Raw genomic sequence first — 21,955 nt, 5'->3', positions numbered from 1 at the left:
GTGCAAGCCAGGTTGGGAGGCCATGTAGTGACAAGAAGTGTTAGTTGGTGAGTAATCACACGGTCAACTGCTTAAGGCTTCTCTAGATTAACGGAGCCGCCGGAGAATCGGATTCCTTGGGACTTCGCGTGATGGCATCCAACGTAAGTGCAGCCATGTTGTAATGTCAGAGAAGAACATGCTTCGCAAGCCATAATAACCCAATTAACTGCAATGATCTCCAGCTGCATGCATGCATTTGGAGAAAGTAACAATACCAAAATAACCTAGCCACTGTCTTCAAATACGCTTTCGTCCCATTTCATAGATAAAGCACAAACCAAAATACACGGTCAAACGATACAAGGCAGTGAGGAAGTTCTCCTACAAAGTAGATAGAGAGATAATCGGACAACATAAAAGCACACAACTATGTTGCCGAGAAATAGCATTGGAAGGCCTAAATACAATGACACGGTATGCCGTAGGACACCAAACCACCACGACAACACCCCAAACTGGGAAACGAAGCAAAGCGTAGCCACTACCGAGACCAAGATGGACAAGGGACTTCGCTCGGAATCCTAGCACGGAGAGGAGAACCACAACGACGCCCTCAAGAGGAGAGCGACACCCGTGGGCATCGCCGCCAAAGCGCAAAGCTTTCGCTTAGCAGCTCACCCATGCTACCACGAGATGCCCAGGACAACCGTGCCGAACACTGGCCTCCATATCCAGATTCGGGTGTTGCCACTGCCATCAACAAGGAGCAAGCCTAAGTCATCTGATACTGCACCCCTCACGACCCACGCGGCCAAGAGGCATAGCCACCACAGACGCCATGCTGTCTGCCGGAGAGCCAACCATGCGGACCGCCATCTAGGGTTGCCGCCCCGGCATCCATGTCTGAGAGACCACCAATCATCCACATAACAGTGCATCAACCATGCGAGGAAGAGTAGAAAGTGCCTCCTTCCACTCCTAGCCTGGCATTGGCCATTGAATCTGGGTTGACGCCTGCATGGTAGGAAGCGCCCACACCTACGTCCCCAATCAGTCCCGGGGAACACAACCCCGTCACTACCGAAGGCCGCCGCCAAGCAAGCCCCAGACATAGCCCTCGTCCTCAGCCAACGAGCCCGCACGACATCAGATCTGTGGGCTTTGGCTCTGATCTGTCCAACAGCGCAACAGTGTCATGACTTTAGTTGTCAAATTTATTTCAATGTTGGTCTTCGGCTCTGATTTAGTTGTCAACAAAAATATTTCCAAAATATATTCAATGTTGGTCTTGTTTTATGATTTTGTTAGAGAAAACACAAATGTACAAATAGAATGTAAATCAAACTTTTTATTTGAAAATACCTTAGCCATCTATTTATTTATTTGAATGAACTCGGTTAGTAGGGAATAGCATGTGATTGTATGTGATGTGTAAGAGAAAAACACAATAGTCCGAGGGAGGAGGGAGGGAGAGACTATAATGTGAGTGGTCTCGCACAATAATAATGAAAATGTTGCATGCATGTATATATAGGTAGAAAATCTTCTTTTCCTTTGGTTCTCCGAAAATTGATCCGACGTATAAACTCATCACAAAGTCAAATTTTGGCTAGTCCCTAACGTATTCCGCTTTATATCGATCCGTTGCGTTTCCATGTTGGATTCTACCCCAAAAAATAACAGTTGATCACCACCCATGGGGTTTCGATCCTACGCCAAGCACATAAGCATCGCCCAGTGCCTCGATCTCACTTCTCACCAATCACGATGGAGGCTACACCGACCACGGCCAACACCAACCCACTCGCGTGCCACGGCCTGACGTCGTTCGCCCTGCGCCTCATCAGGGCGCTCTCCTCGACGAGCGCGGCCGGCAACCTCGTCTTCTAGCCGCTGTCCATCTACGCCGCACTCGCGCTCACGTCCGCCGGCGCCCAGGGCATGAATGACTCGCCAGGAGCTGCTCGCCCTCCTTGGCGCCGAGTCCAACGAGGGCATCGCCGAGACCGTCGGCGGTTTGTCGAAGCACGCCCTCGCCGACCGGTCATGGAGGGGCGGGCCGCGCATCTCGTTCGCCTTCAGCGTATGGCACGACGAGACCCGGAAGCTCAACCCCGCCTTCCGCGCCGCCGCCGCCGAGTACTACAAGGCCGAGACCCGCGCCGTCGATTTCCACGGAAAGGTAAGGTCGGTGCATGTGCAGGTGCAGCCACAACTCTCTCTTCAACATTTGTTCATGTTTGGCACACAATCTTATTAAATTTCTAATTGATCACGCTGGCTGCAGCCAGGAGAAGCCGTGAAGCAGATCAACGCGTGGGCGGCGGCGGCGACGGACAACCTCATCGACTCGGTCCTCGCCGACGAGCAAGTGTCCGCTGAGACCGACATCGTCGTGGCCAACGCCATCTACTTCAAGGGCAAGTGGCACGTGCCCTTCCGCGAGGAGAACACTGTGGACGACAAGTTCCACCGCCTCAACGGCAGCACCTTCCATGTCCCCTTCATGCGGGGTTTTGGGCAGCAGTACATCGCGTGCCACAAAGGGTTTAAGGTGCTCAACCTCCGGTACAAGGAAGTGTTGGTTTTGATCTGACGGCTTAAACAGGCCCGTTAGATCTATTAGTCTAACAGAAGAAAAAAAAGGATAAAGGGATAACGATAAGTGAAGGGGTCCACGTACCAACGTACGTGAGCCTCGATCAGAACTAACGCGCCCTGATCGGGGGCGCTCAAAAACCAACTCAGGTTTTGAGTCCCCTGTCGCCAGCGCCATATTAAAAGGATACGGGAGAGAGCTGGCCACCTGCGAGATCACAATTCACGTAAGGTTTACTCTTCTCCCGATATTCTCTCACCCCATCCGATCAGGGGGAGTGCTGCAGCGACGGGAAGACCTAAGCCTGCCGCCGCCGCTGTCACCGGGCAGTGCCGGTGGCGTCCTGAGGGCATCAGGACGTTGAGGAGGACTGCTACCTCGACTACATCACCTCTGCATCACGCCTGCATCGAGCAGGCGATCATGTCCACTATCGTGACATGTAAAGATTCCCTAAACCTTCTCTGTTCATGCCTTTTTTTTTGAACCGGGTATTACCCCTTTCCATTACTATGACATAACGGAAATACAAAGTCCAGGTCTTAAGGAAACTGGAAAGGGGAAAGCGGGTTCAAGACACCACTGGGAAACCCACTGCAAGCACTCATCATCGAGCAGCTCACCATGGGGCGAAAACCCAGTGCCATCTAAAACCACCTATCCTAACCAGAGCAAAATAAGAAATCCGGAGGTAACTTCCACATTCAGGGGGGAACGGCTCACAAGTGAGCATCAAGCAAAGCCCATGCAGGGGCAAAAACATCAAACGGAACAAGAATCAGGACAATAATATCCACTGAAGATAAGGCAGGAGAAGGCATAGACGACAGCTTCATCCTTCAGTCCATCGCTGATCCAGCTGGGGCTGCACAAATCCTCATCATGGCAGCAGCGTTGGTCTTGAGCATCTTAGCGCCGCGCTCCATCGCCTCTCGATCAGCTCCCGCCATCATACCTGCCTAGTAGTTCATGTAGCCACATGCAGAGAAGACCACATCAAAAGGGGATCTCAGTTTTTTGCCTTCGAAACTGGCCCTGTTACGACAAATCCACATGGCCCAGCAGATCGCAGCTAGGCCAAAAGTATAAAATCTGACACCATTAGGTAAGAAAGTATAGCATCAAGAGAAATATTTCCATATGTTATCAGGGCACAAATCTGTGCCAAACACACAGCCAACCGTTCTCCAAACCACTCTTGCAACTGGACAGGTGAAGAAGAGATGTTGAGATGTTTCCCTTTTCTGACAGAAGGAACATCTGGGGTTCCCCGCCCATTTGCATCTTTTCATGACATCTCGTGTCAACACCACATCTTGAAACAATTGCCAAAGGAAAATTTGGACCTTGAGAGGTAGCTTAGCTTTCCAAATCCATCTATAATCACACCCAGCGAGGCGGCTTTCCAGGTGACTATACATGGATTTGGTGGTAAAGTGCTTGCTTTTTCCAAGTTTCCACACAACCTGGTCTGGTTCATCAGATATCACCCAGGAATTTATCATTTTTTTCACCTCATCCCATTGACTTGCAAGCCGAGGATGTAATCGTCTTCTAAAGAGATCTGGGGACCCCTCGCCCCTGGCTTTGGCCACTGTGATCTCTTGGTTGTTACAGATATCATACAGCTCTGGGAACTTGATTCTCAAAGGGGGGTTCCCTCAATGTTGTCCATCCACAGCCGAGCCAGGTTGCCAGCTTTTACATTCACCCCCCCTCCCAGCGAAATAATGTTCCTTAACTTTCATAATAGCTTTCCAGCTCGGAGAGTCGCCAAATTTGCATCGAACCGAGGCAACAGTGTCTCTCTTCAAGTACTTGGCTCGGATAATATCCTGCCAAAGCCCTTGTTGAGTCTCAAGTTTCCACCACCACTTAGTTAGCAGGCTTATATTGTGTCTATATAAGTCCTTCACCCCCAAACCCCCTTTTTTCTTAGACCTACAGATCCTGGTCCATTTGACAAGGTGATAACGTTTCCTGCCGTTGGTTTCTTGCCAGAAGAATTTTTTACGATGTCTGTCGAGTTTGTAGATCACCATCTTAGGGAGTAGGAACATTGCCATGTAGTAGTACACAATACTGGACAGGGAGGAGTTCAGGAGAATGAGTCTCCCCCCCGAGGATGCAGCGTTACCAATCCAGGTTTCACAACACTTAAGGAATTTATCATCAACAAAGTTCCAGTCCAGGTTGCGCAAAGTTGAGTAGCTCACAGGGACCCCCAAGTATTCCATTGGGAAGTGACCAGTTTGACAATTAAAGATGTTCGCATAAGTTGCCAGGATGTTTTTGTCTCCACCCACACACAGGACTTCACTCTTAAGGAAGTTAATCTTTAAGCCACACATAAGTTCAAAGATATATAAGAGAAGTTTCAGGTTGACAGCAGCTTGTTCATCATGTTCAAAACAAATAACCGTGTCATCGGCGTATTGCAGAACAGCAACGCCATTTTCAATGAGATCTAGGGCCAACCCAGTTATCATCTTTTCCTTTTGAGCATTGCGAATCATCTTAGACAAGGTTTCCACCGCAAGGTTAAACAAAAAAGGGGAGTGAGGGTCGCCCTGACGCACTCCCTTGTGGCTTTGAAAGTAAGGCCCAGTCACATTATTCAACTTAATGTTGACTGTGCCATTAGTTAGTATATTCTTCACCCAACCACACCAGGTTTCACCAAAACCTCTGTTATTATGACACTCAAGGAGAAAATCCCAATTAATTTTGTCGTATGCCTTCTCAAAGTCCAACTTCAGGACTACCCCAACTTTCTTCTTATGGTGTGTGTGGTGCAAGATCTCATGGAGAGTGAGGATCCCATCCATGATATTTCTATGTTTGATGAAAGCATTTTGGTGTCTGCTAATAAGTTTATCGGTAAAGATGGCTGCTCTATTGTCCATTACCTTAGTAATTAGCTTATAAGGACATCTAAGCAGGCAAATGGGGCGGTATTGTTGTATTTTCTTAGCACCATTGGTTTTAGGTATCAAGGTGATCACCCCATAGTTCAGACGTTCCACATCCAGGGTGTTATTGTGAAAAGCGCGAAACAAGCGCATAATATCTGTTTTAACAAAGTCCCAACAGTGTTTGTAGAACTCAGCTGGGATGCTATCTGGGCCCGGGGCCCTATTGCTCTCCATGCCAAATAATGCTTTTCTGACCTCCTCCTCCGTGAATTCACTGGTCAGGAGTATATTATCCTCTTCTGTTAGTTTCTCTTCTTCCGACCAGGTATCCGTGGACAGGTGAAAAATGTTTCCCCTGGCCGGGCCGAAAAGATTCTTATAATAAGCTGTGGCATGAGCCAGTAGGTTATCTGTGCCCTCAATCACCGTTTCGCCATCAGTGAAAGAGTGAATAGTGTTTTTCCGTTTTCTACCATTGGCCGCACGATGAAAAAAGGCCGTGTTTTGGTCCCCTTTTAGCAACCATCTCTCACTGGATTGTTGGAGCCAGAAGAGCTCCTCATTGGCCATTATATCATCGAGCTCCATCCGCAGGTTTGTTCTATTTTCATAAGTTTCTGGGTCAAGGGGGCCCTCTTCTTCTAAGGTCTCGATCTCTTCCAGCTCTTTTTGAATATATTTTTTTCTTTTCTTCGCATGGCCAAACAAATGGGAGCCCCACCCTTTGAAGTACTTTTTCAACCTTTTGAGCTTGATGTTTAGGATGTCAATGGGATCATCAGAGGCAACTGGTTGTTCCCATAACTTCTTAGCTATGGGATAGAATTCTTCATTTTTAAGCCAATTGAGTTCAAATCTGAACTCACGTTGTCGAGTGGGTTTTGAAACATTTGAGTTAGAAGACAGTAGGAGAGGGTTATGGTCTGACACATCCCGTACCAGCTTCCGGACAGTGACCAGGAGAAAGAGGTCTTCCCATTCAAAACTCATAAGGACTCTATTGAGCTTTTCTAAGGTAGGATGTCTCTGGTGGTTGGACCAGGTATACTTGCCCCCTCCCATATATATCTCACACAGGTTCAGAGATTGGATGATGGAATTGAATTTATCCATGTAAGGAGACCGATTTAAGTTCTTATTGCCTTTTAGGTGATCTAGATGCAATCAGTTCCTGCTAATGGTATCCTAGAGATGCATAATTAATTCAACAATGGTATCAGTCGCCAATCTTGATTGCAATAGATCCCTTTATTGTTGATCAGTAGATCACTACCATGTTTAGATCAATGTCAAGTTTAGGGTTCATGATCAAGATTGAAAGTTTTATCCCCTGGTTAGCCCAAATATGCATGCTACTGTCTTGATGCCCCCTGTACATCATCATGTTGTTTTCTAATTGCTACGGATTAAGTACTGCTATCTTTTGATCAATCAATTTTTTAATTAATCTAAGTTAAGATCTAATGCTCACTTTCATGTCAAGTTGATTAAAATTGACCATGCTTAAGTACTGTTTCCATGTGCATTAGCAAAATATTAGGCAGAGGGATACACGCAAGTCTACAGTAGCAACCCCTCATGATGAAGAACCCTAGAATTAATCCCCAATTCGTAAGAACCCTAATTTTGCAATTATGACTGTTTTTCCCCAAATCAAGCACTGATGTACACGAATTGGAGAAGGAATGAGGAGAATCCTCACCTAATGCGCCGCGTAGCCGCCTCTTCCCTTCGGGGCCCGCACTGCATCCACCGCGGTGCGAGGGCGGAGACGTCGTGACGCCGCCGTCCCCAGGACGACGCGCGGGAAGAACTCGGCAGCCGCCGCTGCTCTAATGGACGTGCCTCTGTGTGGCCGACGCCGCGCAGGTCGCCGTCACTTTTTCATGCCGCGGTGGCCGACGCCCATCCTCCTCCTTGATGCGCCATGTACACGGACGCTAGCAGCCACGCTCGACGAAGGAGCACACCGGACGTCGTCCACGGCATGCTGCTTCGGCGAGCGCAGCCGGCGCGCCGCCATGGGCGGCGCGCCTTTCGGGCCGCCGTCGCCCCGCCAGTGAGTGGGAATCGGGAGGAGGGTTAGAAATGGATAGGGTTTGACCCAGCCGCAGGTTTTGCTCAGGTTTGGGGCGATCTGAGCCGTCGGCTCGATCCGACGACTCAGAGCATCGCGCGGCTCCCTGCTGGGCCGGCGGGCGCTAATGGGTCGATTCCGGCTGTGGGCTGCGGCCCAGGTTATGTCAGTCCAGCGAAAACACAAAAAAAAAACTTCTTCTGGGCTGGGCCGTTTTACGTGTAGCTGTGGGGTCTTTCGGGCTAAAATGACTGTCGCGATTTTCTGTTTTTACAATGCGTTTAAGTTAATAGTTATTATGTTTTTGCACCGTTAAAAATAGAAAATGCCTAAAACTAAAATGAACACATTATTATTCTGGGTAAAATTGAACCAACGAGATATTTTATTCAGGATTTATTATGTGTTTTTGCATGATGAATTTTTAGACATCAAAAATAATGATATTTTCTTTTATGTTGATGTTTAAATTCAGAATGAAATGACTCTAATTTTAATTCGGACCAACGTTGTTTTATTATTATGAGTCATCCCCTATGATATTTTAATTCCATGTTTTTTCTGCCCAACGGTGTTTTGACATGGAGTTGAAATTAAATACTTGGCATGTTTGTTTATTTACCAACGTAAATTTATAATCATGCAAGTTTACTTATGAATTTTTATGATGATTTCAGCTTCCGCTCCATTTCGGTCCGACACGAGCGAACCACTTACGGGGAGTAACTTCCCTCGTTGGAAGTCCCAAGTCGAATTATGTTTGGGTTGTAATGAATTTGACTATGCCTTGAGGGAAGAAAAACCTGTGGCACCTGTTGCACATGCTACAGGGTATGCAGAACTCAAGAAGAATTATGATGTTAAGATGGAAAAGTGGAACAAGTCCAACCATATTGCGCTTCTCATCATGAAAGCGACAATATCCCCGGACATTTCTGAAGCACTCCCTAAGAAAGACACTGCTAAAGAATTCCTCACTGAAATGGAGGAGCAATTTAAAGGCTCCGACAAAGTGTATGCTCATGAGCTTTTTGCTAAACTTCTTCAGAAATACACTATTGACGGAAACGTTAGGCAACACATATTGAGGGTGGTAAATGCTTACACCAAACTTAAGGCTTTGGAGTGTTCTTTAAGTGAAGCCCTTCTTGTCATAATTATTCTTGAGTCTCTTCCAGAAGAGTTTGAACAATTTAAGGTCAACTATAACTCTCTAAAGGAAAAATGGCCACTCTCTGAGATGACCGCAAGGATCGTCCAGGAGGAAGAGAGGATCATGAGGCAGAAGAAAGACCATGTTTTTCATGTTGGCTCTAACAAGAGAAAGCATGACGGGCAAGGTTTTCCCAAGCCTCAGAAAAAGCAAGTCAAGAAAGAAGGCACTAAGCCATTCAACCCTAAGGCATTCAAGGGTAAAGAAGCCGGCAGTTCTTCTTCTGCTCCTAGCAGCTCCACTGCTGGAGAAAGCGCTTGTAACTTCTGCAAAGAGGAGGGACACTATCAAAGGGACTGCCCAGGCTTTCTAAAATGGATGAACAAAAGAGGGATTCGATACGATCCAAACTATAAGAGGAGGAACAAGAAAGCTTAAGGTTGCGAACGAAGTTGAGGCCGATGTTGAAGCTGTGGGATCTCTCACGTTGGAGCTACACACTAGCCACACTTTTAGATTGAATAATGTTATTTATGTGCCTACCTTAAGTAGGAATTTGATTTCAGTTTCTCGTTTAGATGATGATATGTATGAGTGCCATTTTGGCAAGAAACAATTTGTGCTTTGATCAAATGTAATAAGAATGTAGGCATCGGTGTTAGACGAGGCCAACTATACATGTTATCTCTTAATAATGATTCAGTTATGCATGTGAGTGATGAAATTAATGTTGAGAAGAAATGGAAAGGAGTTAGTAATTCTTCGAAATTGTGGCATTGTCGTTTGGGCCACATTTCGAGGGGGAGAATGGAATGCTTAGTTAAAAATGAAATACTCCTCCCATTAGACTTCTCAGATGCAGACAAATGTGTCGACTGCATTAAAGGAAAATTCGCAAAAACAATTAAGAAAGGAGCAGAAGAGCCACAGGGGTTTTAGAATTAATTCACACCGACATATGTGGACCCCTTAATGTTAAGTCTGTAGATGGTTTTGATTCATTCATTACATTCACAGACGACTTTTCCCGCTATGGATATATTTATCCCATACGTGACCGATCGGAAGCTTTGGAGAAATTCAAAGTCTATAAAGCGGAGGTTGAAAATCAACTGAACGCGAAAATCAAAGTTGTATGGTCTAATCGCGGGGGAGAGTATTATGGTAGGCATGCTCCTTATGGGCAGATTCCTGGACCTTTTGCCAAGTTCTTATCTGAAAATGGAATCATTGCTCAATACTCAATGCCTGGTGAACCACAACAAAATGGTGTGGCCGAGCGTCGCGACCGCACCCTTATGGATATGGTGCGAAGCATGCTTAATCACTCTAGTTTACCAGTAAGCCTTTGGATAGAGGCATTAAAGACAGCTGCACACATACTAAATCTTGCTCCAACTAAGTCAGCACCGAACACACCTTACGAGATGTGGGTGGGAAAGAAACCGAGCTTGAATTACTTACGAGTGTGGGGTTGCCCTGCTGAAGCTAAAGTTTTCAATCCACAACTTAAGAAATTGGATCCAAAAACAGTTAGTTGTTTCTTCGTTGGATACCCTCATAGGGGAAAGGGATATCGTTTTTATTGTCCAAGTCATACCACCAAGTTTGTGGAGACTAGACAAGCGGTATTTTTTGAGGATAATAAGGTCACTAAGTTAAGGGAGATCGATCTTGAGGAGAAGCGGGTTTGTGCACCATCCCCGATTATCCAAGAGATTGTTTTTCCAATACGAAGAAATGTGACAACTGATGATCCTGAATCTCATGGTTCAGTTTCTCAGTCAAATGGTGATCCGGAGACTAATAATGAAAATCCAGACACAAATGAGGACCACTAGGAAAATAATGATTCACAAAATGATGATGTACCACCACCACCTCCTCCTGTGGGTAGACCACGGCGTGAGAGGAAGAAAGCCATATCAGACGACTATATCACCTTCATGATTGAGGATATGAATGATCTGGGAAAGGTGGAGAATCCAACCTCTTATAAGGAGGCCATTAAAAGCGAAAATTCGTCCAAATGGTTGGTTGCCATGGAAGACAAGTTGAAATCTATGGGCTCAAACGACGTATGGGACTTAGTAGAAGTTCCCGATGGAGCTAAGAAAGTAGGTTGCAAGTGGGTCTACAAAACCAAGTATGATTCCAAAGGGAATGTCGAACGGTTCAAGGCAAGGCTAGTGGCAAAAGGGTATACACAGAGAGAAGGCATTGATTATAAGCAAACCTTCTCTCCTGTGTCAACCAAGGATTCTTTCAGAATCATAATGGCATTAGTAGCTCATTACGACCTAGAACTACACCAAATGAATGTTAAACGGCATTTCTAAATGGTGACTTAAAAGAAAACGTTTACATGGCTCAGCCAGAAGACTTTGTTATGGAAGGGAAGGAACATTTGGCATGTCGTCTAAAGAAATCGATTTATGGCTTGAAGCAAAGCTTCAAGAGAGTGGTACCTCAAGTTTGATACAATTATCAAAACTTTTGGTTTCACCGAAAATGTTGTGGACAACTGCATATACATTAAGTTTAAAGGCAGTAGGTTCACATTTTTAGTCATATACGTTGATGACATATTGTTGGCATGTAGCGATAAGGATATGCTGCATGAGACCAAGAATTTTCTGTCATCCAGTTTTGATATGAAAGATCTTGGTGAAGCCTCGTATGTCCTCGGCATCAAGATTCATCGAGATAGGTCCAGAGGAACGTTAGGACTATCTCAAAAGGCATACTTTGAGAGAGTACTGAAAAAATTCAATATGCATAAGTGCTCACCCTCACCTGCTCCTATAGTTAAGGGCGATAAGTTTGGGACATTTCAATGTCCGAGGAACCAATGTGAAACTGATCAGATGAAGTCGGTTCCTTATGCTTCAGCTGTCGGAAGCATCATGTATGCTCAAGTGTGTACACGCCCAGATTTATGTTTTGTAACCGGGATGCTTGGTAGATACCAATCAAATCCAGGACCGGACCACTGGAAGGCCGCAAAGAAAGTCTTGCGTTATATGCAAGGAACTAAAGATTTCATGCTTACATATAAAAGAACTGATAACAAAGAACTGATAACCTAGAAATTGTTGGTTATTCAGACTCTGATTTTGCCGATTGTGTGGATAGTAAGAGATCCACGTCAGGTTATATATTCACACTCGCGGGAGGAGCTATATCGTGGAAAAGCTCCAAACAAACCTTAACTGCTGGATCTACGATGCAAGCAGAATTTGTAGTATGTTATGAGGCCACCGGGCAGGCTGTATGGTTAAAGAATTTTATTTCCGAACTTAAAGTGGTTGACAGCATATCTAAACCAATTTTATTATACTGCGATAATGAACCCGCAGTTTTCTATACGAGTAACAACAGGTCAAGTGATGCTGCCAGACACATTGACATAAAGTATCATGTTGTGAAAGATAGAATCCAGGATCAAACAGTTGATGTTAAACACATAAGAACGAAGCATATGCTTGCGGATCCGCTAACAAAAGGCTTACCACCCACTATTTTTCGTGAGCATGTTGCCGGCATGGGACTACTGAAAGCCTTATGATTCTGGAATAAGAGGACCATTAAAATGAACCACTCCCCAATTAGCAAAATGTTTTTCCATTTCGAAATAGGCGGGTGTGCTATAAATGTTGAGGTTCCATGGCGTTTCGAGCTGTAGTAACACCTCACTTTGGTACATCATTCCTATGTAGAATGGGCGAATGAAGTTAAGCCTAACGATCAAGGGGGAGAATGTTGGTTTTGATCTGACGGCTTAAACAGACCCGTTAGATCTATTAGTCTAACAGAAGAAGAAAAAAGGATGAAGGGATAACGATAAGTGAAGGGGTCCACGTACCAACGTACGTGAGCCTCAATCAGAACTAACGCGCCTTGATCGGGGGAGCCCAAAAACCAACTCAGGTTTTGGGTCCCCTGTCGCCAGCGCCATATTAAAAGGATACGGGAGAGAGCTGGCCACCTGCGAGATCACAATTCACGTAAGGTTTACTCTCCTCCCGATATTCTCTCACCCCATCCGATCAGGGGGAGTGCTACAGCGACGGGAAGACCTAAGCCTGCCGTCGCCGCTGTCCCCGGGCAGTGTCGGTGGCGTCCTGAGGGCATCAGGACGTTGAGGAGGACTGCTACCTCGACTACATCACGCCTGCTCGATCACGCCTGCATCGAGCAGGCGATCATGTCCACTGCCGTGACATGTAAAGATTCCCTAAACCTTCTCTGTTCATGCCTTTTAGGTGATCTAGATGCAATCAGTTCCTGCTAATGGTATCCTAGAGATGCATAATTAATCCAACAGGAAGGACGCAAGCGGCCTTCACCCTTCTCAATGTGCATCTTCCTCCCGGACGCCCGTGACGGGCTCCATGCCCTCGTCGAGATGATGGCGTCGAGCCCGGGCTTCATCGGCTCACACCTTCCGACGAGCCTTGTCCCGGTCGAGAAGTTCAGGCTGCCTAGATTCAAGCTGGCCTTCTCAAAAGACATGTCCGGCATTCTCCGGGAGTTGGGACTCGCGGTGGCGTTCGACGAAAAGAAAGCGGACATGTCCGACATGGTGGAGGACGACGGCACCGGCAGGCCGTTGGGTTTGAGCGAGATCATCCACAAGGCGGTCATCGAGGTGAACGAGGACAGTACCGAGGCTGCAGCCGTCACCGCGTCTATGATGGTTGGCAAAAGCGCGCCCAAGCATCCGCGACCGGTTCCCGTGGATTTTGTTGCTGACCATCCTTTTGCCTTCTTTGTGATTGAGAAGTCGGGCACCATCGTCTTTGCAGGGAACGTCCTTGAACCCTCGCCATCGACGGTGCGTATGGGGCAAGCCCAGTCGCCTGCCACAAAAGAAGACGTCAACAAAAGCATGCTGTCATATCTTCGTCACTACCTCTGTACCTTTTGTTCGGCTAGCTAGCTTGCAGGGACTTGAAGAATGCATTAGATTAGAAGATCGTGTTTCGTGTACTTGCTGTCAGTGTGGAGACTGGTAAAAAAACATGCAGCAATTGTAGCCTAGGTTAATGAACTAAAATCTTATAATGAACCCAAGAAAATTGGTGTGATCTATGAACAATTCAATTCTAATCAAAAGTTTCCTGCAAATCAAATGCGGAAACAATTCACATGTATGAACTAAATATTTCTGCTATAGGAGATCAGCAATGTCAAACATGCTAGTGAAGGAGGCATGCGCCTAGCTGAAAGCAGAAGGTTGAAGAGAAAGGGCTCTGATTACCATGTAAAACTAGGTGGAAGTGTATGCTATCAGCAAGGATGCATGCACGTTATAAAAAGGTTCAAGGCCAGGAGATTACAGAAGTTACGAACCAGTCGTTATGGGCTTTGATCTCGACGTTTACTACAAGCCTGTACAGAGGAGATCAAGCCTAACTTAACCGGATCAGGATACGAACTCACGCGCATGCTATAACACCCTATACAATACATATTTCAACAACTACCAGTGAGCATCCAGTGAGGACAGTAAACTCTGCAGAACTTCCAACATTTTCTTACATTGCTTCCAGAAACAGCAGCACCCATTTTTCCATGGTAAGCTTCCTTAAGAGAGATAACCTTCTCTATTTCCAGAAAGGGCGTAACGGTTAAAAAGCAGTCATCGCCGGCAGTTGGGCAAGAAAAGCTTACTGCTAGAAGACAATCATCTTCCTTTTAGATCCGTCTGAAAAAAAAGATCCACTGCCTTGCTGCTGCATAAATAAACGTCGCCAGCATGCAAAACAACACATGCAGTGTCAAACTCACTGCAGCAAAGATACACATTAGGAGATTCATTCACTAATACATAAAACATAAAATATAACACCTGCAGTATAGGCGATGAACCTACCATTGACAGCAAGGGCATAGCAAAAGCATGGCATCAAGGAGTTTACAGCCTGCTAACAGGGATGCAAATCAAAGGATCTATCTGGAAGAGCGGGGGCGTTTAAAGGAAGATGCAGTGTTTCTTCCCTCAATTCTTCTCTTCTCATTAACAGCATGGTCAATATTTCCAGAATGTGTGCCCATGAAGTTACTAATGTCAACCAACGCTCCAGCTGGTATATGGAGTCGCTGGGTCTTATCTTTAGTGTCATTTGCATTGTCAGTTTCAGATAAACACATGGAAGAGGGCTTCGGGATCTTTGGAATTTCACTGATTGAACGACTCCCAACATGAAACATATTGGGTTGTTTGTTAGTCGCCGGGATAACAGGTACAGCATTTTCAAAGGATCCAGTGTGCTTCCTATCAGACATTGCCTGGTGGGAAAATGTTGTAAGTTCGGTTTTTCCATTGACCCTACTTATTTTTGATAAATCAGGTCCACCTTTTGGGGCGACGGTTGAATTTGGCATCTCAACATTACATGCAGATGCCAAAGAGCGGCCTACTAAATTATTTGTTGAAACCACGTGATCTGATTCACCCAGAAGGCTTCTCGCACGTTGAAGTGCATCACTAGAAATAGCCATTGATCTGCCTCCCGCGGTACTGAATCTGATAGAATGTTCACCAGAATCAGAAACTGTGTTATTAGAAAGTTCAAATGGCCGGTGTGGTTCCTTACGCACTTGGTTTTCTGTTGGACCAGATGCAAGCCTCTGTTCTGGATTTTTCCGTTCAAATTTTATTTTCGTGCCAAGCTTATCGCCCACATGTCCAAAAAATTGTGTTGAAAGGGTATTCTCCTCCAAGCCCAACAAAGTAGCAGCTCGAGATACACCAGCTGAAGATATATTAACTGTTCTTGCACAGCTTGTCTTGAGAGGTGAAGCAAAGACAGGAATATTTTTGTCCATGTTAAGGAGATTATGATTATCTGAAACAATAACGCAAGATCAGATCTCTTTAAATGGCAAATGTGTACAAATTAAAATGCAGTAATATTATGCAATAAAGAAGTGCATGTTGCCACATCAACATGCCACTCCAATGCCTGACTTGATCACTAGACAGCTCACCGTGATCATACATTGTATATTAGTATGCTTGAAATTTGGTACTATTGAAAACATACATTTGTTTATTATATGATTGAAGAATAATACATTCTAGACAGTATAGGCTAAACAGCTGCCTCGAAAGTCAAAGGCAATAAGTGTACCATTCTAAATGAAAGCTGCGACATAATCAGGTTACACATTGGTGGTTCACTGCTAGGCTTTACTTCTGTTAACTTGGTCTAATGTTTACTGAAAAGCATTGCAGAACCATGGGATTAGCACACCAGTATAGCAATGAACAGCTGCGTCAAAAGTCTAACAGAGGTATAACAGACTGTGATGGTTAGCTAACCTATGGGCCGCGCGGTATTGTACAAATGAACTACGGGACTAGTTTGAGAATAGACACTTCAACTATACATGCATGCTGAACTTTTATACCATCTTCTATTGAAATAAAGTAGCAGTGGCTGCATCAGTGAAAGTCTCAGAAAAGTTTGATCAGCTGTTATACCTCTGTTTATTTTGACCTCTTCCTCCAGAACAGCCTTTGCTTTCTGCACTGAGCTTTCACTAATCAAGACTGACTTTCCAGATCCGGTTCGAAACATTGGCAGTTGACTTCCAGAGTCTTTGTATCCTTTCAAAATAATATTGCATATGTCAAAGGAATGGGAAAAGGAGTCTCAAGTTACTTTCGAGATCCAGATGTAAAAAGTCTGTAAAATGCCTCCACTATATAACCGAATGATTCCAAAAACTACCTTTCTCCGTGAAGTTTCGTTGCTCCAAAAGCATACTGGCCTTATGACTTGAACTTCTGTTTTGGGGTACAAACGTTTGTATCCCAGCTTGGAACGCTGGCACTTCAACAAAGGCTTCTCTGTTGTAATTGTTTACTGGTTTGCACATACAAAGCAATTGTTAACTCAGTGCAGACTTTAAAAGTTTATTTCTACCTACTTTTTAGACCCATGTGCAGGAACTCTTATAATTCGGAAAATGAAAGTACCACTTTTGACTGCTTCTTCAGCTTCTAAGATACACAATTCAGTTCTACAGCCATCACTTGCTAAGTTAGACCTTCCTAATCCAGTTTTGAACATGGGAGTATCATGGCCACCATCTAAATGAGCTTCATCTTACAGACAAAAAATTTGACTGTCAGTAAATATAAATGCACATTTATCACAAATTTAGTGACAAGAGAGCACACTTGTTATGAAACCATGTCATGTGTTTAGAGAGCAATTTACCTTCCAATTCCTTTGTAATATTCCTTGGCTCCAGAACTGCAGTTGCCCTCTTAAATGAGCTCTTACTTATAGCAATTGACCTCCCTGACCCGGTTTGAAACAACGGCAAGTGGTTGCCATCCTCGTGATTTTTCTCTATTCGAGTGACCGAAAAAGATTATTTGATATATGAGGAACACCCCAGATGTGTCAGTAACACAGACATAGTCAACTTGAGAAAGTCAAGTACCTTGCACTGCACTATCTCCATTCGGTGTAACACTTCTATCAGTCATGATCAAACTGCTACTCATCAAAACAGACCTTGGCGTTTCACTTTGAAGAGTTGTGGCGCAAACACTGCTATCTCCATGTCCTGAATCTCAAAGAATACAAAGAAAAAATGCTGATCTTCTGCATTAACATTACACAAATAAATAACAAGGCCATATGTCTATGTACCAGTTGTTTTAATTTTTTCTTCCTCCAATACTGCCCTTGCCTTCTGAACTGAGTTCCAGCTCACAGCAACAGGCTTCCCTAATCCTGTTTGGAACATTGGGAACTGGCAACCAGTATCCCAATGTCCTACACAAAGAAGTACCACTTTAGAAATAATGTGTGTGGATAAATCAAAAGACAGATAGTCCAAGCTTTTTTTAAAAGGCCCAGGTACTCCAATCTTACCACTCTTTTCCGCATCTCCCTCATTCACCGCATCTATAGATCGCTCAATGGATCTTTCGCTGATCATGACTGGTCTTCTTGAACCAGTTTGGTCAGGCCTACCAAAACTCTCTGTATGGTCAGGCCTACCAAAACTCTCTGTATTTTCTAATAAGAGAGGAATGCCATCAGTACACCAAGAAAGGCATGCATTTCACAATAAGCAGGCAAGATCATTAGCTCCGAATTCAAACAGCAGAATAAGCAAAGCTCACCCTTGCTTGTATTATTATCCTTCAACACAGACTTAGCTTTCTGAACAGATGCTGAACTGACAGATACAACTCTTCCTGAACCAGTTTGGAACAATGGAAACTGTTCCATGCCGTCCACACCTGCTGACAGAGGGGTCGGTTATTCAAAAATTTAAGGCATGCTTGGAATCTATATCTTTAAGAAAATATCCAAAACTTTTATCATACTCTCATCATAATGACCTTGTTCTACAGCTGTTTGTCCCTCCAAAACAGCTCTTGCCTTGTCAATAAGGGTCCGGTTCACAGGAACCGCCCTACCCGTTCCAGTACGGAACATTGGTTGTGCGGCACCAGCAGCACTATCAACATCTATTGTGCAACAAACGTTACAGCTTTCCAAAAAAAACTGCTAAGAAAAACTGGAAAATATACCAGAAGTTCTCACAAACAAAAAAAATATACAGCCATCAATTTGATGGACCCTAATTAGTATAAATAAAACTATTTTAAGTCACTGTATAGTACTATGGAGTAGAATGGCTCAACAAGCTAAGCACGTCTAAATATATCTTCATTTGTAAGTATAACAAATTGTCAGGCAGCTGCGGAAAATCTTGCTAGTTTAATAAATATTATATTATTAATTATGGCATAATTTCTAACAGTACACTGAGTGAACAAATCCTAGATTACTCCGAGCCATATACATGTCAACATGAACAAAGTGATAACAAAGCACTTCCAGCATTTACATAGAAAAACTAAACAGGTGTTAAACTTCCTACCTTCTAAAATAGCTCTTGCCTTTTGGATTGAGTTCCTGCCCGGCAAGACCGCTTTTCCTGACCCAGTTTGGAACAATGGGGGCATGGTTCCACCTAAATTTCATAAGATGGAAAACTGATAGTAATGCATAACCTCAAGAGAAAAGAAAAAAAATTCATACAGCTATCAAAACTAGGCACTTTGTTGCTATTATTGCAACATTCAATCTTGTCTCTACAGAGAAAAAGGTGAAAGCAAGTCTTACCTCTAAATGGGGCGCCCATTTCTCTCAATCCGCCCTCTACATCAGGTACATCGCCAAATGATTGCTCTGAAACGCAAAATCTGGTCAGCCCAGCACAAAACATGCAGAAACGGACAATGGAACAATTTGACCAAAGCAAACCAGAAGTTGGACACATAAGCTCTTACTTCTCTTAATACCAGCCTTCTCCACATCCTCCCCGACCAACGCCCTGGCCTTCCTTATAGCCCTCTCGCTGAGGGACACTGGTCTCCCCGATCCAGTGCAGAACAGCTCGCCTTTTCCTGCATCCCCGGTTGCTCCGGCCATCCCATCACCTTCGAGCAGCTTGTTCCGCGCTGCAGATTCCATCAGTAACAACCGGCCAATCACCAGTTAAATACAAGCATTTGTGTTCAAACGCCGAGACGGTATACACATGAGAGCACACACGTGCTCACACTGACAGGACCAAGTAGAAGAGTGAAGGGAGGGGGCCTTACCTTGGACGAGGAGGTCGGCCATGGACTCGACGCGGCATCCGTCAGCAGCGCCCCGGCCTAGGGTTTCGGATCGGAGAGAGGGGAGGCAGGATAGGGGACAGCCACGTCAGTATCCAGCGCCATTTCTACGACGGAATCCAATGAGATAACGATGGGGCCGTACCTTTGACCTGCGCGTCCTCAAATGAAGCGGCGGCTGTCCCCGCGGCGCGCCCCGGCGGAGGAAGAGGCGGGGCCGCGGCGGGCGGCGGCGGCGGCGCGTCGGGGTCGGGGGCGGGGATCCAGACTTGGCTGCCGTCGGGCCGGCCCCAGACCTGCCACCTTCTCGCCATCGCGGCGGGGGTCGCGCCTGGAATCTCGGCGGGGATCTCTCGCTCGCCGGCGCCGCGACGGGTCCGAGAGAGGGGGAGGAGATTGGGGACGAAACACTTTTCGAAACGGAGACGTGGCGACGGAAAAGGGTGACGGGGAATGGCCAGGCGGCGCGCAGCGTGCTCGCTCCCGCTCTTTTTTTTCGTCTCGCCCTCCTATTTGCGCCCGTGACGAGGTGTGTTTGGCTCATGAACAAAGTGAAATGGCATGGTATGGTTCCGTTTCATTAGAATTGTCGGTTTCGTTTCAAAAAAATGGCATGGTTACATTCTAGTTTTGGGTTGGAAAGATAAAATGGAATGGAATTGTTCATCTCGCATTTTTATGTAGAAAATTGTTTTTTCACCCAACACAAACACAAACACAATCGTTGTTGCCGCTCATACTTGTTGCCGGATGTGGAAAGGCGTTTGAGGGTTGTCCAAATCAAGGGCCGGAGTGGCCGAATTGAGATGGCTCGGCGCACGGGAAGGTGGGAGGTGCCCGGGTCATCGCAGCGGCGATATCCTGCACGGGCGAAGCGAGCATAGGTAGCTGGGGCTGGAGGTGACGGCCAGGGCGGCCACATCTGCACCGACGGGAACAACAAGCTCCTTCGGTGACGACGCCAGACATCGGAGTGAGGGAGAGAGGAAGAGATGAGGGGAGGATGGTGGCAGAGCTCCTCCGGTGACCGTAAATCTCTACTCCGATAGGGATCGGGAGGTGAGGGAGCGGCGGCAATGCGTATATGGGAGAGGGAGAGACGATATAAGGGGAACTATTGGGGGAAAGGGGTGAAAGCCCCCAACTAGAGGTCGTTCCGTGCGATTCCTCCGCTTTGGAGGAACATGTGTGTTCAACGTATCAAGGGTATATTCGGTTCGAGGACGCGAATTAATTCTAGTCCCCAATCCAACCAAACACGAAGAGGCCTGTGGCACAGACCAAACACGTCCCATATATCTAACTTATAGCGATGAGTGCTCCTTTCATCCCCAAATGCTATATCTCGTTTATAGCGAGTATAGCATTCGTCTCGCGTGAAGGCTCCTGCATATATGGCCGATCTATTAACTTTGGTGCTTATTTGTCGGCTTTGTTCGCTACGTGGTTTTGTTCTCCTTTTTTTTTGCCTTTTTTTGTTTTCTTTTTTTCTTTTGATTTTCTTTTGTTTCTTCCTTGATTTTTTGCTTTTCTTTTCTCCTTCTTTTCTTCATTTCTTTCACAATTTTATTCGTTCCTTTCATGGCTTTACTATTTTTTTTCTTTTCTTTTTTTTTGTTTCTTTTGCGATTTTCAAATGGTTTTTTTGCGTTGGTTTCTTTGTTTTTGTTCAACACATGTTAGTTGTGTTTTTTCATATAAATTCAACATTTTTAGTATACATCAGAATTGTTTTATATGTACATGTTGGCGCTCCATTTTCCTATTAGGACGAATCTCAACCTATACTCGAGAGATAGCTCTCCATACACTGATAAGGGATGTACAAATTCTCGAGAAAAGAGGAGATGTGGTGCCCTCCCCCTCCACCCCGGACCACCCGGATTTTACGAGTGAGTAGAAAGTTAGATCTACATGGACCTCACTTAAATCGTTGAAAAAGTGGTTTTCAAGGTCTCATTGCTTCGGTGAATCACATGAATCGTTCAAAAAATGCGTTTTCTTCTTTTTTTCCTTTCACGAGAGTCACGGTTTTGCTTCCGCGAGAGGCACGGTTTTGCTTTTGCGAGAGTCACAGTCGTGCCTTTCGGAAAACGGGAAAAAAGTGTGTTTTCTGTTTTTTTTCTTTCGTGAGATGCACGGTTTTGTTTCGCGAGAAGCACGGTTTTGCTTTCGCGAGAGTCACGACAGTGTCTCTCGGAAACGAAAAAAACGTGTTTTCTATTTTGTTTTCCTTTCATGAGAGTCACGGCCGTGCCTCCTCGGAAACGAAAAAAGCGTGTTTTCTCTTTTTTTTCCGCGAGAGTCACGATTTTGCTTTCGCGAGAGGCATGGTTGTGATTTCGGGAGAGGCACGGGCGTGCCTCTTTCGGAAAGGAAAAAAACCCGTGCTCCCGGTTCGGTTTTTTCGTCTGTTTTTTTGTGAAAAAAAAGTTCGTCAAAACCTATCAACATGGGATCTAGTTTTAAAATCTCGACGCGAGGAATCCAATAATGAAAACGGTTCGAGATTTGGACGCACGGCTTGAGAGATAAAACGTTTTGAATAAACGGATCTACGAAA

At 45.3% G+C, this 21,955-nt stretch overlaps 3 protein-coding genes across 4 annotated transcripts; 2 read left to right on the top strand and 1 right to left on the bottom strand.

Moving 5' to 3' along the window:
* Positions 1–1,927: 1,927 nt before the first annotated feature.
* Positions 1,928–13,668, top strand: LOC147978487 (putative serpin-Z5). The gene is made up of 4 exons (XM_087514769.1): positions 1,928–2,164; positions 2,270–2,560; positions 11,629–11,646; positions 13,066–13,668. Exons 1-4 carry the CDS (start codon positions 1,928–1,930, stop codon positions 13,666–13,668), a joined length of 1,149 nt encoding a protein of 382 aa, XP_087370895.1.
* LOC147978488 (uncharacterized) lies at positions 3,005–9,164 on the top strand. Its single transcript, XM_087546318.1, has 2 exons — positions 3,005–3,023; positions 8,251–9,164. Exons 1-2 carry the CDS (start codon positions 3,005–3,007, stop codon positions 9,162–9,164), a joined length of 933 nt encoding a protein of 310 aa, XP_087402444.1.
* On the bottom strand, positions 12,930–19,874 carry LOC125542761 (uncharacterized). 2 transcript variants are annotated; one of them, XM_087546316.1, is made up of 17 exons: positions 19,538–19,874; positions 19,375–19,431; positions 19,060–19,230; positions 18,893–18,958; positions 18,648–18,740; positions 18,088–18,231; positions 17,881–18,000; positions 17,627–17,773; positions 17,402–17,527; positions 17,190–17,315; positions 16,961–17,095; positions 16,717–16,845; positions 16,469–16,603; positions 16,219–16,344; positions 14,605–15,580; positions 14,271–14,518; positions 12,930–13,588 (listed from the first exon to the last, which is right to left on the bottom strand). In XM_087546316.1, the coding sequence occupies exons 1-15, from the start codon at positions 19,704–19,706 to the stop codon at positions 14,682–14,684; spliced, it is 2,643 nt and encodes an 880-aa protein (XP_087402442.1). In that variant the 5' UTR covers positions 19,707–19,874; the 3' UTR covers positions 12,930–13,588; positions 14,271–14,518; positions 14,605–14,681. The 2 variants fall into 2 exon arrangements, with proteins under 2 accessions (XP_087402442.1, XP_087402441.1); XM_087546315.1 differs by lacking the exon at positions 12,930–13,588 and having other exon boundaries at positions 13,966–14,518.
* Between the last annotated feature and the right edge of the window lie 2,081 nt (positions 19,875–21,955).

Source organism: Triticum urartu, chromosome 3A, assembly GCF_056163025.1.
Source record: "Triticum urartu cultivar PI428250 chromosome 3A, HENAU_Tu73, whole genome shotgun sequence".
Taxonomy (NCBI): domain Eukaryota; kingdom Viridiplantae; phylum Streptophyta; class Magnoliopsida; order Poales; family Poaceae; genus Triticum; species Triticum urartu.
Note: the sequence above shows the minus strand (reverse complement) of the source record. Positions and strands in the feature narration are given on the sequence as shown.

What these genes read in the sequence shown, in the direction of transcription:
- LOC147978487 (XM_087514769.1), top strand. Translation starts at nt 1,928, where the DNA reads ATGACTCGCCAGGAGCTGCTCGCCCTCCTTGGCGCCGAGTCCAACGAG. An exon ending in CCGTCGATTTCCACGGAAAG is followed by an intron (nt 2,165 to 2,269) that starts GTAAGGTCGGTG and finishes CGCTGGCTGCAG; the next exon opens with CCAGGAGAAGCCGTGAAGCA.
- LOC125542761 (XM_087546316.1), bottom strand. Translation starts at nt 19,706, where the DNA reads ATGGCGAGAAGGTGGCAGGTCTGGGGCCGGCCCGACGGCAGCCAAGTC. An exon ending in GGCAAGAGCTATTTTAGAAG is followed by an intron (nt 18,232 to 18,647) that starts GTAGGAAGTTTA and finishes GTTGCACAATAG; the next exon opens with ATGTTGATAGTGCTGCTGGT. An exon ending in TGAAGAAGCAGTCAAAAGTG is followed by an intron (nt 16,604 to 16,716) that starts GTACTTTCATTT and finishes TGTGCAAACCAG; the next exon opens with TAAACAATTACAACAGAGAA.